Genomic DNA, 17634 nt, shown 5'->3' with positions numbered 1-17634 from the left:
GGCTCAGGGGGTTAAGTACACGCCCCACACTATAAAAGGCCGCCTGCAGGTCGGCCTTGTGTAGTGTGTTGCGGTGGTTAAGAGAGGACAGAGAGAGTGTCATTTTTTGCAGGTAGATAGAGCAGGCAGGCAGGCAGGCTAGTCAGTTAATGTTACAGTGTGTAGAGGATATATATACATCCCAGGTGTTGTACATATATTTATACACTGTATAGTTTAGCTAGATCAGTTCTTTCTAATTTACTGGCAGGCAGGTGATTGTGCTAGCTGCAGTATTCTTACGTGGTTTATTGCCTGTGTCCTCTGTAGTTTGCACCTAAAGCTACTTGGTGTGTACTGGCCGTGTGCTCTGTAGTTTGCACCTAAAGATTCAGGAGCAGTGATTTTAATGATGCTTAAATAAAAAAATAAAAAAATGAAAAATTCCTTTAAATATTGTACCTGCTGGGTGTCTGTAGTATGTCTGTAAAAACGTCTTTGAGAACCCGGGTCTTGCCCGAGGGAAAATGTATCAATGGAAAACTTAAATTTTTTTTTCCATTGATACATGTTCCCTGCGGCAAGACCCGGGTTCTCAAAGACGTTTTCACAGGCATACTATAGACACCCAGCAGGTACAATATTTAAAGGATTTTTTTTTTTTTTTTTTAAGCATCATTAAAATCACTGCTCCTGGAAAAACGACAGTTTTTAAAACTTTTTTTCCATTGATACATGTTCCCTGGGGCAAGACCCAGGTTCTCAAAGACGTTTTACAACAATAACTTGCATATTAGGCTTTAAAATGAGCACTTTTGAATTTGAACGTTCGAGTCCCATAGACGTCAATGGGGTTATAAATGTTCGCGCAAACGTTCGGTCCGTTCGAAGGTTCTGGTGCAAACTGAACGGGGGGTGTTCGGCTCATCCCTAGGTGAGACCAATTCAATCTGTTTCCTGAGAAAAAAAACATTTAAGAAAGTAATGGTATCATATAAACCAGTGGTAAAAATTACCCTTAATCTATAGATCCATTTCTGTTATAATTGAAGGAGGGACGTGTTCTAATCCCCCTTCATTATGGGTATGGGTATTCAATCTAATGTTGTAAATTTGACTTTGTGAAACCTGTACTTGTAAACTTGAGCACATGTCTGCCAACTGGGAGCTATAAATTACCTATCCTCATGCTGTGAATGCCACCTTGTGCATCACAACACGGAATCAGTGCCCCACCCGGAAACTGGGGCTTGAAATAAAGGATAATTTGTGACTTGAAAAGTAATTAACTAAAAATTGATCAGCCTAGATAAACAATTAAAAATGTAAATTCTTTTCAGGTATAGTCTTTGCCCATGGAGAGAACTGGAAGGTAATAAGAAAGTTTACACTTTCAGCACTACGGGAGCTTGGAATGGGAAAGAGATCTATAGAAAACAAAATTCAAGAGGAAGCACAATGTTTAATACAAGCAATTAAATCATACAAAGGTGAGTTTTTTTTAGTTTTAATAATATTTTAGAGACTAGCATGTTCACTGGTCCCTTGTTACCCAAGTGAAGTCCCAGCCGTAACCTGTAAGGCTTCACTGACTATTCCCCCAATTAAGAGACTTCTGCTCATTTCCTGTTATGCCAGTAAGAAAGGAAATTAGGGGAAGGGTTTCCAACAGGTAAAGAGCAACCAAGGCAGATTTTATTTTGTTTTTTAGTTTGTATAATAGAGCAAGGAAGAAATGGACCTCTAAGTTTTGTAGAGGTAGGTTCTGTAGTTTAGTTCTAGATTTTTTTTAAGTGTAATTTAAAATAATGTTTACATTTTTTTTGGATAGCATAGTGAAGGGTTGACACCCTTGTAAAATTTGTTTTTCTGTTTATTCCCCTGTTCAGAATATTTCACCTCACTTTCTGTCATTGAATTTGAAAATCATTGTACTAACAAGGACAGGTGATAAAGCTTCAGCGGAGTCACTTTGTTCCCATTATAACTCTTGTGCCGCGTACAGATGATCGGACATTCTGACAACGTGTTGGCGCAAACTTGTCTTGCATACACACGGTCACACAAATGTTGTCAGAAATTGCGAACGTACAACAGGTACGACGAGCCGGGAGAAATTAAGTTCAATAGCCAGTGCGGGTCTTCTGCTTGATTCTGAGCATGTGTGGAATTTTGTGCGTTGAATTGTGTACACACACTCGGAATTTCCGACAGCAAGTTTTGCTGTCGGAAAATTTGAGAACCAGCTCTCAAATTTTTGTTGTTGGAAATTCCGACAGCAAATGTCTGATGGAGCCTACACACGGTCGGAATTTCCGACAACAAGCTCCCATCGAACATTTGTTGTCGGAAATTCCGACCATGTGTACGCGGTACAACAGGAGTGAATTTCCCTTCCTAGGGGTAGATTTCCTCTCACTTTCTGTGGTCTCCCTCTGTTCATAAGTACCTGTCATTCATAACTCGAATGTTCATAACTTGGGGACTGCCTGCATCTGTTTCTTGCTGGGAGATTTCCATTGCTTCCTAATTTTGAGACTTATACCTAAACACAACTCCAATCAGATCATGAGAACTGTTTTAGTGACAAAGGATTTGTATTTCTGTCCAGTCCTGAGATTTTTACAGCTCTGCCTCATAGGGGTGGGGACCTGATTTTTCTATGCTCCACTTTCATTTTCCTGTGGGGAAGTTCAGTTAAAAAATGAATATAGTTGTAGAGAACAGAACTTGTATTAATGTAGTATCCATTAATTTACAACAAACCTGGCAGGAAGGCACCCAACTGGGAACACTCATGGCATGTAGCAGAGTAGGTCTCAGTTGCACCAACAGCTTCTGTCTTGAGGGACGGCATTCAGCCTAGCCAGTCCCAACCCAAATGGGGAGGTTTGCAGAAGGATGGTGTGTCCCTGTCTTTTCCCTACTCATCTGGAACGTCTACCTGCTGATAATCACTGTCTCTGTATTACCCACATGCAAAATGTGCACCAGGCCTGGGGTGGGGGGTTTTAAATAGGCTCTGCCTGATCCAAGATGGCTGTTAGAGTCACATGAGGCAGTAGCATCCAATCGGATAGCTTCCCCAGTGACCCAAAAATCCATAGAGGAACCACATTCATCTTGACTTCCTCTCCCCCTGCAAGGCTGCTGCAGTTGAGTGCCACCTGCAGTGGAGAAAGTAAACTGCTGGAAGTAGCCTATGTTGGATGATAGTACACTACTTAGTCTAGATTGCATTTGGAACCAACAGAAGATGTTTTTTTCAGGCATTTTCACTTACAAATCCCTAGGCCAGTTATTCAGGTGGCGTTTTTTTGACCACTACCCAAATATAATGCCGCTGTTTAAAAGAAAAAAATAGTTGTCTGAATTTTTTTATTAACCTTGTAATTTTAAATCTTTTTTTTCTCTATTTTAGGGGAACCCTTTGAAAATATGACTATCATCAATGCTGCAGTAGCCAACATAATTGTGTTTTTTTTATTGGATGACAGATTTGAATATGATGATCCAACCCTACTGAAGCTCATACATCATATTCATGTAACTGTCAGAAACATTGGCAGTTTTATGAACAGAGTAAGTGAAGAGTAAGTCAGTCAAAAAGGGTTTGAGCATTATCTCCCGATTATTATTTTTTTAACATACATTATTGGGGTACCTATAAACAAAAAAGGGCAGTCAGAGGTGCTTGAACCATTAGCCTGCCTTCCAGCACCTCAATATCTTTTTGGGACTGTGCAGCCTATTTTAATTTCCTAAAAGGGGTTGTAAAGGTGCAATTTTTATTTTCTAAATAGGTTCCTTTAAAGGGGTTGTAAATTTTTTTGGTAATTTTTTTTCCCTAAATAGCTTCCTTTACCTTAGTGCAGTCCTCCTTCACTTACCTCATCCTTCCATTTTGCTTTTAAATGTCCTTATTTCTTCTGAGAAATCCTCACTTCCTGGCCCAGATTCACGTAGAATCGCGGCGGCATAACGTATGGTAGATACGTTACACTGCCGCAAGTTTTCATCGCAAGTGCCTGATTCTCAAAGCACTTGCATGAAAACTTACGCTGGCGGCCTCCGGCGTAAGCCCGCATAATTTAAAGGGGCGTGTGCCATTTAAATTAGGCGCGCTGATAGAGAAAGGAGCTGTGTGTTAGTGGGCATTCTGACTCTCCGGTTGTCCAAGGGAGGGGGCGAGCACGACACTCCACACCAGGGAGAATGCATTGCATTACTGTGTAGAGTTACAGACAGAAGAACAGGAAGTGAGGACTTCTCAGAAGAAATAAGGACATTTAAAAGCAAAGGTAAGTGAAGGAGATCTGCACTAAGGTAAAGAAAGCAATTTAGGGAAAAAAATGGTACCTTTACAACCCCTTTAAGCTAGCGCATTGTTGGTTCACTTACCTTTTCCTTCGATTTCCCTTCTAAATGTTTTTTTTTCTTTGTCTGAATTTCTCACTTCCTGTTCCTCCTCAGTAAGCTTGCCCCCATCATCTGAGACGTTCTGGCTAGGGGTTTAGTCAGCGTGCTCGCCCCCTCCCCTGGGACTTCATCCCTGCGGGGAGACGCTGTGAACCTTCACACTCCCCCACAGGGATGTAGTCCCAAGGGAGGGGCGAGCACGCTGACTAAACCCCCAGCCAGAACGGCTCGGATGATGGTGGCAAGCTTTGGTGCTTTGATATACAAGTGCTTTGGATTACAAGCATGTTTTTGGAACAAATTATGCTTGCAAACCAAGGTATTTACTGTATAGTAATGACGGTTCATTTTTAGGATTTCTGAAGGTAACAAAGGGATCTGGCTCGATAAAACGTAATAAGCAATGGCCCCTGATAGTATTCATCCCAGAGTTCTAAGAGAACTGTGAGGTTTAGTTGTTGGACTATTAACGGGTCTTTTTAATAAATCTCTTCTAACAGGAGAAGTTCCCCACGACTGGTGGACAGCTAATATCTGAGCCGCCGTAACTTACCTGGCTTTGGTTTGAATCCTGAAAGAATTTGCGCTGTAAGTTACGGCGGCGTAGTGTATCTCTTGCGGCGTAAGGGCGCGGAATTCAAATGCGGCGAGTAGGGGGCGTGTTTCATTTAAATGAAGCGCGTCCCCGTGCCGAACGAACTGCGCATGCCCCGTCCGTCAAAACTCCCAGGGTGCATTGCTCCAAATGACGTCGCAAGGACCTCATTGGTTTTGACGTGAACATAAATGGCATCCAGCACCATTCACGGACGACTTACGCAAACAAAATTAAATTTTAAAAAATCTATGCGGGAACGACGGCCATACTTAACATTGCGTACGCCACCAGATAGCAGCTTTAACTATACGCCGAAAAAAGCCGAACGGAAATGACGTAAAAGAATGCGACGGCCGCTCGTACGTTCGTGGATCGTCGGAAATAGCTAATTTGCATACTCGACGCGGATTACGACGGGAACGCCACCCAGCGGACGCCGAAGAATTGCATCTAAGATCCGAAGGCGTACGAAGACGTACGCCTGTCGGATCTAACCCAGATGACGTCGTATCTTGTTTTGAGGATTCAAAACAAAGATACGACGCAGGAATTTTGAAAGTACGCCGGCGTATCAATAGATACGCCGGTGTTCTTTCTTTGTGGATCTGCCCCTTCATGTCATTGTTTTTGGGTGACAAGTAAGGCCCCGGACTGACCAATCCTTCAGTCATGTGCATGTAGTAGTATACAATTAAATGAATTGCATTTTAAGAATCAAAATATTTTTTTCTCCTCCAAGCTTTATCGCATGTTTCCAAGACTAGTAGGCTTACTTCCTGGCCGCCATCTGAAAGACGTGGAAAACATGGAAGACATGCACGCTTTGATAAATAAGGTATTTACAGAACAGAGGAGTACCGTGGACATAAATGACCCAAAGAACCTTATTGATGCATTTCGGGCAAAACAACAAAAGGTACGATTGTTTTCTCAATTACTGTTATTAGTAATTTAATAATTAAATACATCTAAGACTTGGATTGGTTTATTTCTTTCACAAACAGCGCTCATCATTGCTCGGATCTCCAGTCAAATATATGACTAACTTGCAATTGGCTAAGTTTTTGTTTAAATCATAAACTGACAATTGAGCATAAGTGAAAATAAATTATATTTTCCTTCAGCAGCTTAATGTAAATACATCATTTAACTTTTTTATTCCTTGTCAAATTTGTTTATTGAAATTTAACAAAATCAGAAGACAAGTTCAAAAGCAATACAGGAAAATAATATGTTAGGAATCGGATACAATAGAAGATTATATTCCCTTAATGTAACTGAAAATGAAATGTCTCATATCTTAATCAAAGGATTAGTGACTCCAAAAGACAATTTCCTATATTATTTAAGAGAGAATAAACCCAAACATAAACACATAATTTTACTTTTTAATGTTAAAGGGTTTTTTTTTTTTTTTTTTTTATCACAGTCTGCCTTTCACTGTTTAATGCCAGCTCAGAATGCCTATTTTTTGGTATGGCTTTATTTGACTGTACAGCACTGGAACAGAGATAGCTGTGCTGCCCGCCAGCCTGAGGCTCCATGCACACTAGCATCTTTGTTTGTTATAATATTTTGTGTAATATTTTGTAAATAAGCAACTTCTCTCCTTCACTAATGGGCACTGATGAGGCGGTACTGATGGGCACTGATGAGGTGGCACTAATAGGTGTCACTGATATAGGGAATTCCTAGGCAGCACTGATATTGGACACTCATAGGCGGCACTGATATGGGACATTCATAGGCATGACTGATATAGGACACTCATAGGTGGCACTGATATGGGGCACTCTTAGACGGCACTGATATGGGGCACTCATAGGCAGCACTGATATGGGGCACTCATAGGCATGACTGATATAGGACACTCATAGACTCATAGGACACTGATATGGTGCACTCATAGGCGACAATGATATGTGGCACTTATAGGGGTGACTGATATGGGCACTCATAGCTGGCATTCATATGGGGCACTCATAGGTGTGACTGATATGGGGCACTTACAGGCGGCACTGATATGGGGCACTCATAGGCGTGACTGATATAGGACACACATAGGCGGCACTGATATGGGGCACTCATAGGTGGCACTGATATGTGGCACTCATAGGTGGCATTGATGGGATAAGACTTGTCTCCCAACAAAGGGAAAGACGTCCACAGCAAAAGGAACCACCGAACAAAACCAATTGTTCAAAATAGGATTGCCAGAAAAGACAAAGCAAAATGTCCCAGGATTTCAAAGATTTTCAACGGGTTTCCTCTTTTTAATGGAATAGTTGCCATTTTTCCCTTTCTCCATTCTTTTTAGGTTATTTGCCCCTTGTTTATCTTGACGTTTGTGTTCGTTGAAATCCTGGGACATTTTGCTTTGTCTTTTCTGGCAATCCTATTTTGAACAATTGGTTTTGTTTCGGTGGTTCCTTTTGCTGTGGACGTCTTTCCCTTTCTTGGGGGACTCGAGAGGGGGTTTCATATGAGGGGATTGCTTCTTCTTGTTCTGGGACAGTTGCATGTGCATGTAAGTTTATACTCCCAAAGTCTAACCATTCAGGGATTTATACTAAAGTATGGTTTTTATTAGGTTGGTTACCTAGTACTAATAAAAAACATACTTTGGTGTAAATCACTGAATGGTGATTGCCCCGCAGGAAGTATCTTATTTAGTATTTCCTTCAGGAAAAGCCATTGTGCCCCATATTTTGTTTTATAAATCATGTGTCGTATGTGTATGTATTTAATGTGAACTATTAAAAATGTGTTATATATTTTTTTATACGTGCCTACAAAGTCAATTTTTCCCAATTACAAAATTCTCAGATCAGCCAATAGCAGGTGTTATCCTTCTGTCTGCTGACTATGGGTCACAGGAGTGCACTTAGTTCTACAGGAGAAGTAGGGCTAAAAGAGCTTTGGCCCTACTTCTCCTTTAATAAATCCCTTAGGCTGGGTTCACTCTATCTTGGCATGCGGCTCACAGCAGGGGTCCGGTATGTCCCCGTTCACCATTTCATGTCCGATATCAGCCCAAATTTTGGGCTGAATTCAGACCTGAAATGGACCAAAAGACACACAGGACCCCTGTGTAAATTCACACTTGAGGCGCAGCAGAGATATGTGAACCGGCTCCATAGCCGAGGAACCCACATTCAATTTGCAATAGTGTGAACCCAGCCTTAAAATAAAGCTTAATAAATGGGTTAATTTTTCAAGAACTCCAAGGAGTCTTTTGACTCCTTTCATCATCCTCTGCATCCCTTTCCCCTACAGTTTTAATGCTGAACTTAACCACAAAAATCTGAACATACAAAGAAACAAAATAAAGAGAATCACCATAATTTGTAAGTGTTGAGGTTTCTTGATGCCCCTGCTAATCCTGCTGCCCTAGGCACTGGCCAGTAAGGGCTTTCTTGGTAACTACAGCCCTAACTAGGACAGTGAGATGAGATATTGACTTTAATATAGGATACTGATTTTTTTTTTCCATTCATGTTCCATCCCCCTTTTTTGTTGTGCAGGCAAAACCAGATCACATTTCATACTTCGACAATGAATCATTAACCATGCTGGTGAGCGATCTTTTTGGTGCTGGAATGGAGTCAACATCTGCCACCCTGCGATGGGGCCTCCTACTAATGATCAAACACCCAGAAATACAACGTAAGAATAAAAATTCAAGACATGCTAAATTATAATATTTTTGTTTCTAGCAACATGTGAATGTTTTACCCCTGATTTTACAAATTCTGTGGTTTAAAGGAAACCTGTCTTGAGAAAATGATAGAGGCAGCAATCGCCAACCATTCCTTCTGAAATGACTCTGAGCTTTGGCTTCAATGTTTCCTGAGTCAATAACCTGAAACAAGTATAGCGATGGAAATATAGAACACTTTTCTGATATTCTTTTAAAGCTGAACTCCAGTTACAAAAGCTTTTATTGTCATACTGTATATTTCTTAATAACCACAAAAGATACGTCCAATTTTTGTGTACCAATTGTCTTTGGAACCCAGGTATTACCTTGTAAATGTAACTGTGACATCATCACTGTGCTGTAAATAGTCTGTACAGACAGCAGAGCTGTGGGAGGGAACCAGCAGGTCCCACCCACTACAGGCTGCCTGCAGAAACCACAGGAAGGGGCGGAGTTAAGACCAGTCACCCTGTACAAAGAGATAGAGAGAGAGAGAGCAGCGGTGACTGGTCTTCATTACAGAAAATAAAAACTTCCCATGATCAACAACCCCAGAGTAGCATAATGTCACTATGGGAACACTGAACCACTCTGACAAGAGTATGTTAACATAAAAAAAATCTATTAAAAAAAGTAAAGTTAAAAATTTAATAAGATATTTGTTTTACATACTGTCACCAGTCAGTAGGTCTTGATCTCCACCACACCAGTCATATGATGATTCTGTACTCCCATCTGTACAGCCATTGGAAAGGTTCTCCGGTGTGTTGCACATGGTCCCGGTGGCCTGGTTGCTCTGCGTCCAGTTTTTGGACTTTGATATGCCTTTATTATTCACTGGTTTGTGAGTATATTTCCTTTTTTTTTATTTCAGTAAATACCACTTGGGTAATGCGCAAGGTTGGTGTGCCCTCTTTTTGTTGTTTTACGATGATTCTGTACTGCACTGGTGACAGCATGTTAAAAAAAATCTTATTTTTCCAAAAAATGTACCAAAAATTACTTAAAAAAACTTGCCATGCTTCTTACTAAATACCTTGGACTGTCTACTTTCCAAAAATTCGTTCAGGAACTACAATTCCCGTCATGTCTGTGAATGTCAGTGTGTTACAATGCTTCATGGGATGTGTAGTTCTACAACAGCTGGATGGCCGTAGTTTGAGGATCCCTGCTGTATACAGTGTGTGTGTATATATGTGTATATATATATATATATATATATATATATATATATATATATATATATATATACATATATATATATATACAGTGTGTATATATGTGTTCATGTGCATACATATATATATATATATATATATATATATATAAGAATTATATATATATATATATATATATATATATATATATATATATATATATATATATATATATATAATTCTTTAATGTGAACAGTTTTTCAGTGCTAACTATACATTTTGCTGACATTTTTTTTGACAGAAAAAGTTCAAAATGAGATTTACAGAGTGATCGGATCAACTGAACCCCAAACTGAGCACAGGAAGCAGCTGCCCTATACCGATGCCGTCATTCATGAAATCCAGAGGTTTGCTGATGTTGTACCACTGAATGTCCCACATGAAACTACTAATGAAGTCATGATTAGAGGGCACTACATTCCACTAGTAAGTATAAAATACACGGTGTACAGTACTGAAAAGGCATGGGACCCGGTGTCCAGGAAAATTGATTGTGGGAATCCAGGTGAATGACAGATGTTCATGGTTATGTATTTAGATCAGTTCCAAATCTTGCTTGGATATTGAGCTCAGCAGGCTGAGGACTGTATAGGATATACAATATTGGATAAAAAGTCAAGGTCAGGACAAATCAGAATTGTCAGCCACATTATAGTGAAACAAGTCAGTTCAAAAAATGTCATTGCACGCGTTGAGCTTCTCATAGTGTGCATTTGTAACAGCAGAAAGTCAGAGAAAACCTGCCTCATTTTCTGTCTGTAGGACATTCAGCTTCATCTAGCCTTCTTTATTCTTTATTCTTTACTGTCCCTTTCATTTTTTAGAATTCAGTTTTTTCAATCATGGAGGCTCAGCATCACAAGTAGGTGTCATCTGTGGTGGTCTGCATGCAAATGCAGTCTGCCTAGGAATGCCCACTTCTCCTGACCGACATCCACCCACTGGATTTCTGGCAGGAGCAACAGTATGCTCCTTCTTAGATATTGTACAGTAAATGGGCATTGTCACTGTAGAACAGGTAGTGTATTACAAACATGGATAGAATTTACCAGCAATTTAAAATGTTTGATTTTTTTCTTTGTAAAGGTCACTTTTAATAGAGTGCATACTGCAGCAAGAATTAAAAATAAAATTGTCAGTTTTCCATGACATGCATATCATATTCCTTAAGTCTGGTGTAGATTTTAAACAAAACAATGCTTGAGGAAATCTGTACCAGACCCTTAACTTGGGCAAGCAGCCTGGATGGCAGGAAAAGTATGGGGGTTGTGTGAACATGTGCACCCCCTCCCCGAATCATAACAACCCATGTACCATCAATATGAGGGGTTCTTTACTAGTGGGGACTCCCTTGGCAAAGCACCTTATTGATTGATGTTGCTGAAGGACAAAGTTGGGGGGACTAGAGGTCACAAGCCTCAGGACTTTAAAGGTGTCGCGTAAGAACAATGAAAACACTGATGGAGTAAACATAGAAAAACTTTATTGCAAAGATAGTTAAAAAACATGAGACAATGTGACATTCAATTCATACATCAATTGCTCCCTTATTGTTTCATTTGAACAGACTGTACCACTTTCTCTACATGTTTCGCTCGCGGAGCTTCTTCAGGAGCTCACGTTCTGACGTCTATTAAACTATGGGTAACAGAAAAATGAAGTTAAAGCTCATGTTAAAGGTTAAAATATTATAACATTACAAATTGGCATAAATATCAATAATTATGCAAATGTATAGACAATTGTAGTAGATAAATCCAAAATCTAGGTCATAGAAACATAGTTTTATGAAAATATGGCTGTGTGGTGTGAACCTTACCAAAAATGCTCAGTAATTTGTACATCACTGAAAAATCGAAGTTAAAGTTGCACAGATTCCGTGAGCACAGGGAGATATCCTGCCAACCTGGTAATGATCCTCTTAAGGCTTGTAGAAGAAGACAGAAAGAGTAGAAGTGCTGTTTTGTTTGTGAACAGGGAAAACAACATAAAATGAAATACACCAATTAATAAGTTTGGTAAAGATAATGAGGAAGGGAGGCTGAACCAATCAGCATTTATGAAGAAAATACAAAAGACTGTACCTTCAATGCGTATAAACATGGAATCAATTAAGTATAAAGATGTTCCTCTCGATGAGATGGCACAGAGCTCGCCCCTAAATATTAGGTTAGCATAAGGAGTATATATAGTCCAAGGAATCGCAGGGTAGAAAGTTGGTAATCCCGATCCCTGACAGGCAAATCCCCGATTTGGAGATCCTGCATGGGAGCATAGAAAATAAATATATCAGTAGGGTATAGCAGCCACAAAAAACACATAAGTCTGGTAGTGGCCTAAAAATTATATAAATGCATAAGAAAAGGGATTGTCCTTACCAGAAAACAGAAGTATTGAAGTTCAGATTGGGGGGAGAGATGTGGTCTCATCCCTCTCCTCCGTTGGACTGGCAGAAGATTACGGCGAGTATCACCGTTTAAGTCCTCAGCCAGCGCGGCAGCGTCTGACGTCACTGCTGTGCCGTGGACGTAAAGAAAGAGGCACTGCGCATGCGCCCAAAAAAATCGAATGCCCACATTAGAGCTGTTAATGGTGGGAAAGGAACCATGGTGACACGGATATGATGTTCAGGGAAAAGGAACCATGCCAATCAATCTTGGACACCAGGAAAGGGGGCTGGAAAAACAGACACAAAAGGAACTTCGAGAAACAATGCGGTAAACAACTTCAAATAGGGGCTCACATGGATCGGAATATTGATTGAAAACAAACAATGTGCGCCAGGAGTGTTCGTACAAGCAAACAGAGAATGATCCATACAGCACCATAAAAGGAGGAAGGGGGGTCCAAAATCAATTCAATTAATAAACGTATTTAGATATATATAAAGTGTGCACACAGAAAGAGGGGAGGGGGGGTCCAAAATCAATTAAATTAATAAACTTATTTATATATATATAAAGGCTTGACATTCACACATCATGATGTACACCATCCGGAAGAGTCACACATCGCGATGCATAGATGTAGCGACAAAAAATACATTTATAGCAGGGCCTGGTCCCTTTTCCCCTCGCAGACTTTGTGGAGGTAGGAGCATAGTGGCTGTGCACCATGTTATCCCTAAGTGATTTGGATCTTTTATATGTTACCTCCGGTTAATCTTTTAGGTGTTTTGAAACAGTGGGTCTCCCATGAGGAGGTACCAATGTTTCTGCAATAGATCTCGCATCTGCTGGTGCTGTCCTGAGAAGCGAGTGATAAGTCTTACTCCTTTCATTGGGTTTTGATTTTTTTTTAACCATGAATCAAAGATGACCGATCTTGGTTCTTGGCTTTGGCAAAGGCCTTTTGAGGCACTTTTTACTGTAGCCTCATTGTATGAGTCTATTCTGCAAAGCTTTAGCCTCTAGCTCAAAATGTGCATTTTCACTGCAATTTTTCCTAAGCCTCAAATACTGCCCATAGGGCACACTGGCTATTAGAGGAGCTGGGTGGGAACTAGTGGCATGTACTAGGGAATTCCCTGCAGATGATTTACAGTATAGGGTCGTTCCGTTCATCCCCCTGTGAGTTTATATAGATCTGTATGTCCAAAAAAGTTAATTTGTGTTGACTTTTTTCAATGGTAAAGTTGGGGTTGTAATGATTTGGCCTGAGACTATCAAAAAAGAGAAGCAGATCTTGTTGGCTTCCTGTCCAAATGAAAAAAATGTTGTCGATATATTGCCTCCAAATGGGTATCTGTTCAACAAACTTCTGCACGTCCTCTCGAAAAAAGAGGTCACGCTCCCACCCCTCAGATACATGTTGGCATAGCTGGGGGCACACCTGGTCCCCGTAGCTACTCCCTGTATCTGGAGGTAGTGGGAGCATCCAAAAAGAAAGATGTTGTTGGTTAGAATGAACTGCAGTAGATTTAAGATGAAGCCATTATAAGCTCCAGGAGCTTCGCTGCTTTCAAAGATGAAGCCCTCCACAACTTCAACCCCCATGGTGTGGGGGATGGAGTTTTAGAGGGCCTCCACTTTGAGTGCTACCAGCCAGGCACCCTCAGGGACCGAAAGTCCATCAAGTGCCCTAATGAGATCACTGGTGTCCTGGATGTAGGACACAAGGCCCTCGTCATAGGGTCTCAAGAAATCGTCAACCAATTGGCTAGCTGTCTCGGTGAGGCAGCCATTCCCTAAAACTATAGGGTGGGCCAGGGGGGTTAGTGGATTTTGGGAAGGGCATACAGAATAGGTGTTTTTGGGAATGGAATATTAAGAAATTCCCATGTAGATTTGTTAATCAAACCTTGATGGTAGGCGGAGCCTATAAAAATGTCTATACCGACCATGTAATTCACATGGCTTTCAGGTATCTTTTTATACAAGTCATGATTCTGCAGGAGCTTCATGACCATCAACTCATACTGATGACTTTCCATGACAACAAGGTTGCCACCCTTGTTGGATGTCGGATGAGCTTTCATTTCATTTTTCTGTTACCCATAGTTTAATAGACACCACAACCTAACTCCTGAAGAAGCTCTGTCGAGCAAACATGTAGAGAAAGTGGTACAGTCTGTTCAAATGTAACAATAAGGGAGCAATTGATGTATGAATTGAATGTCACATTGTCTCATGTTTTTTAGCTATCTTTCTAATAAAGTTTTTCTATGTTTACTTCAGTCCATCAGTGACTCTTACACGACACCTGTAAGGTCTCGAGGCTTGTGACCTCTAGTTCCCCCCCCCCCCCAACTTTGTCTCCCCTTTTGGGATGTGGTGTTTAATTTTTGATTCCTCATTCTTATTTTTGCTTTAACTGATGTTGATGAAGGGTAGGGCCCTTTCCTCACAACCCTGGCCAGTGGTTGTGGGGGAGTCTGGGTGGGGGGCTTTTTGGAATTTTGGAAGCCAAAAACAAATAAGAGCAAATTAACGAGTATCTATACCCAAAAGAAAAAAAAGGAATCTATTGCAGCTTAGAAGTCCTTTTTCAGGGTTCCTTATTTTCATTTACAGATACTGCCAGTACCAAACTTTCTGTCTTAGGGTGAACACACACAAACACTGTACTGTATGTATGGAGTAGTAGAATTTTCACTGTGGGCTGCGTTCCTTAAAGTGGAAGTAAACTCCACTTTTTAAAGAGGAAGTAAACCCACTTGTAAAAAAAAAGAAGCACATAGCATACTAGCTCATTATGTAATACTCACCTCAGATCAAAGCCCCCGCAGCCGTCCTCGTTCACCACTCGGGCGGCCGACATCTCTCTCTGGTGTTACTTCCGGGTATCGCGGCTCCGGTGCTGTGATTGGCCGGGAGCCGCTAGTCACGACACAGTGTCCTTTAGGAGCGGCACAATCGCTGTTACTAAAGTGCACCCTTGATTTTTGTAAAATAACTCCTAAACCGTAGAGGTTTAGGAGATATTTCAAGCACCTTACTCTAGGCTTACCTGTAGGTTAAAGTGGTTGTAAAGGGTTTACAAATACTTTAACTTGTACCTACAGATAATAATATAATAATGCTTAAGTGTAGGTAAAGTAAATATTTCCTAAACTTGCATGGTCTTGAAAATATTCACACGGGATGCAGATGGTGACATCTCAGGCGCACGCTCTCTGAAGGGACAGCATACCCATTCCGTACCTTAAGAGCTCAGTGCGGGGGTGATACAATCGCAGCCCGGCCATTCATACAGTCAGAGGCCATGAAACCCAGAATGAAGCCCAGGGAAAGATTGAAGCCCAGTCAACAGGGGGTTTTGTTCTTAGGTAAGTATTGCGATACATACTAGCACATTACGCATTGCAGCTGATTAATTTTTTCCCCATTTACTGCCGCTTTAACACCCCCCCATTTTCTCTTAATACCATGGAGCTCTTAGAGACAGCTGGGGAGAATGTAGCCGACAACAGTCAGGTAGAGAACACCAAAAGTTATCAACTAACCTGATAATACAACACCACTATAAATGGTATTTTAAAAAGACCCCATTGTTAGGGGGTCACATACCCTTAATCTTAAAACCTCTAAACGCAGTCACCGCTGATTGGCTAGAGCGGATGGATTGAGAGCAGTGCAGCCATTGGCTGGCGCTGCTGTCAATCACATCCAATTACGTGGCTCGCCGAGGGGCGGGCCGAGTGATACAGCGAGCGGCTATGGCTGTATCACGGTAGCACGCCCGCAATTACTCACCACCATGCGAGCTCTCGCATGACTGTGGTCAGTAATTGTGGGGAGGACCAGAGACAGCCGCCGAGGGACCCCAAAAGACGTGGATCGGGGACACTCTGTGCAAAATGAACTGCACAGTGGAGGTAAGTATAACATTTGTTATTTTAAAGGAAAAAAAATCCTTTAATAACCCTTTAATGACCAAAGAGTGGTGGAAAATCCAACATTTTTGAGTTGCCACCTTAAGGGTAGAGGGGTAATATCTCCATAGCGTCAACTGTATAAGAGGGTGCCAATTAGTTATTTTCCTCCTATTCCTCTTTTTTTTTTTTAGAGAGACAATGGTTAAACCTGCTGTTTTTTGGGGGGCTTGTTTACTGTCGGTATTAGTAGGAAACACGTTATCAATCCAAAATATGAAAAGCATGTAAAATGGTTTGCCTCAAAAAATATAGTACATATATAAGTACAAACAATTATAACCTCTTTTATTTATTTTTTTCCACAGGGGACCATAGTCTTCCCAATGCTGACCTCTGCCCTTAGAGATAAAGATTACTTTGAAAAACCATATGAGTTTTATCCGGAACATTTCCTGGATTCAGAAGGAAATTTTAAGAAGAATGAGGCATTCATACCTTTCTCACTAGGTAATAATCTTTTGGTAGCAGGTGATTGATGTGTCATGTCAGTAATCAGTAAGATACATTCACACAGTTCAGAGAAGGCTACACTTATTCACAAATATTAGCACTGAAGTAAGTTTTAATGTTTTTCCTTCCTTCACCAGGTAAGAGAAGCTGTGCTGGAGAAAACTTGGCAAAGATGGAGATCTTCTTATTTTTTACATCACTGCTGCAAAACTTCACCTTCCAGGCCCCCCCTCGTGCTAAGTTGAACTTCACCCCTGCATCAGGGTTCACCAATGCTCCCTTACCACAAAAGATCTGTGCTATACCTCGCAGCTAGAACAAAGCCAAGCCAACCGGTGACCATGGTTGACACACATCGGTTTTATTTTTCACAGCAAAGATGGATTTTCATTTCAAGATTTTACAAGTTTTTTTTTTTTTCTACTGTTTTTTTTTTTTTTACTAGATTACAGAATGTAAGAAAAATGTGTACATATGGTGTTTGTTATTTATTATTACATGTAAAATATATTAAGCATTTACAAATGTATGTAATTTGTAATTGTATGTATTTATGAATAAAGTGAAATCTTGCAAAAAAAAAAAAGAAATGAGATCTAACAATGGAGAATAGATGATTGATAGCTCTGCCCCCTCCATTCATAGATCATTTTCTATTCAAAGAAGCTGTAGTTCATGAAAGACTGCAAGAATGTGTCTCTCTGTAGGTGTTTGAAGTCAGCAATGAATTTAACTCTATACTAGGTAAAAAAAACTGAAATGTGTTCTTGAAAATGTATGCATGCTGACAGTGGGGTAGGTATAGCCATAGCAGTTTACATGGTTGCTATGGGGCTGTTAAGACAATTTTAACATAGAAAATCGGTATACCAGTGTAGTTGGGGAATGCACCAAT

At 40.5% G+C, this 17634-nt stretch overlaps 1 protein-coding gene across 1 annotated transcript in view; it reads left to right on the top strand.

Annotated features, from left to right (window-relative positions):
* The window catches only part of LOC120936142 (cytochrome P450 2B1-like), a 41236-nt gene extending 24063 nt beyond the window's left edge, over positions 1-17173 (top strand). Inside the window, exons 3-9 of the mRNA XM_040348280.1 lie at positions 1320-1469; positions 3401-3561; positions 5736-5912; positions 8521-8662; positions 10155-10339; positions 16595-16736; positions 16877-17173. Of these exons, the coding sequence (XP_040204214.1) occupies positions 1320-1469; positions 3401-3561; positions 5736-5912; positions 8521-8662; positions 10155-10339; positions 16595-16736; positions 16877-17055 (1136 nt within the window). The 3' untranslated portion in view covers positions 17056-17173. The remainder of the gene's footprint in view (positions 1-1319; positions 1470-3400; positions 3562-5735; positions 5913-8520; positions 8663-10154; positions 10340-16594; positions 16737-16876) is intronic.
* Positions 17174-17634: the final 461 nt, after the last annotated feature.

This window comes from Rana temporaria, chromosome 4 (genome assembly GCF_905171775.1).
Source record: "Rana temporaria chromosome 4, aRanTem1.1, whole genome shotgun sequence".
Taxonomy (NCBI): Eukaryota; Metazoa; Chordata; class Amphibia; order Anura; family Ranidae; genus Rana; species Rana temporaria.
Note: the sequence above shows the minus strand (reverse complement) of the source record. Positions and strands in the feature narration are given on the sequence as shown.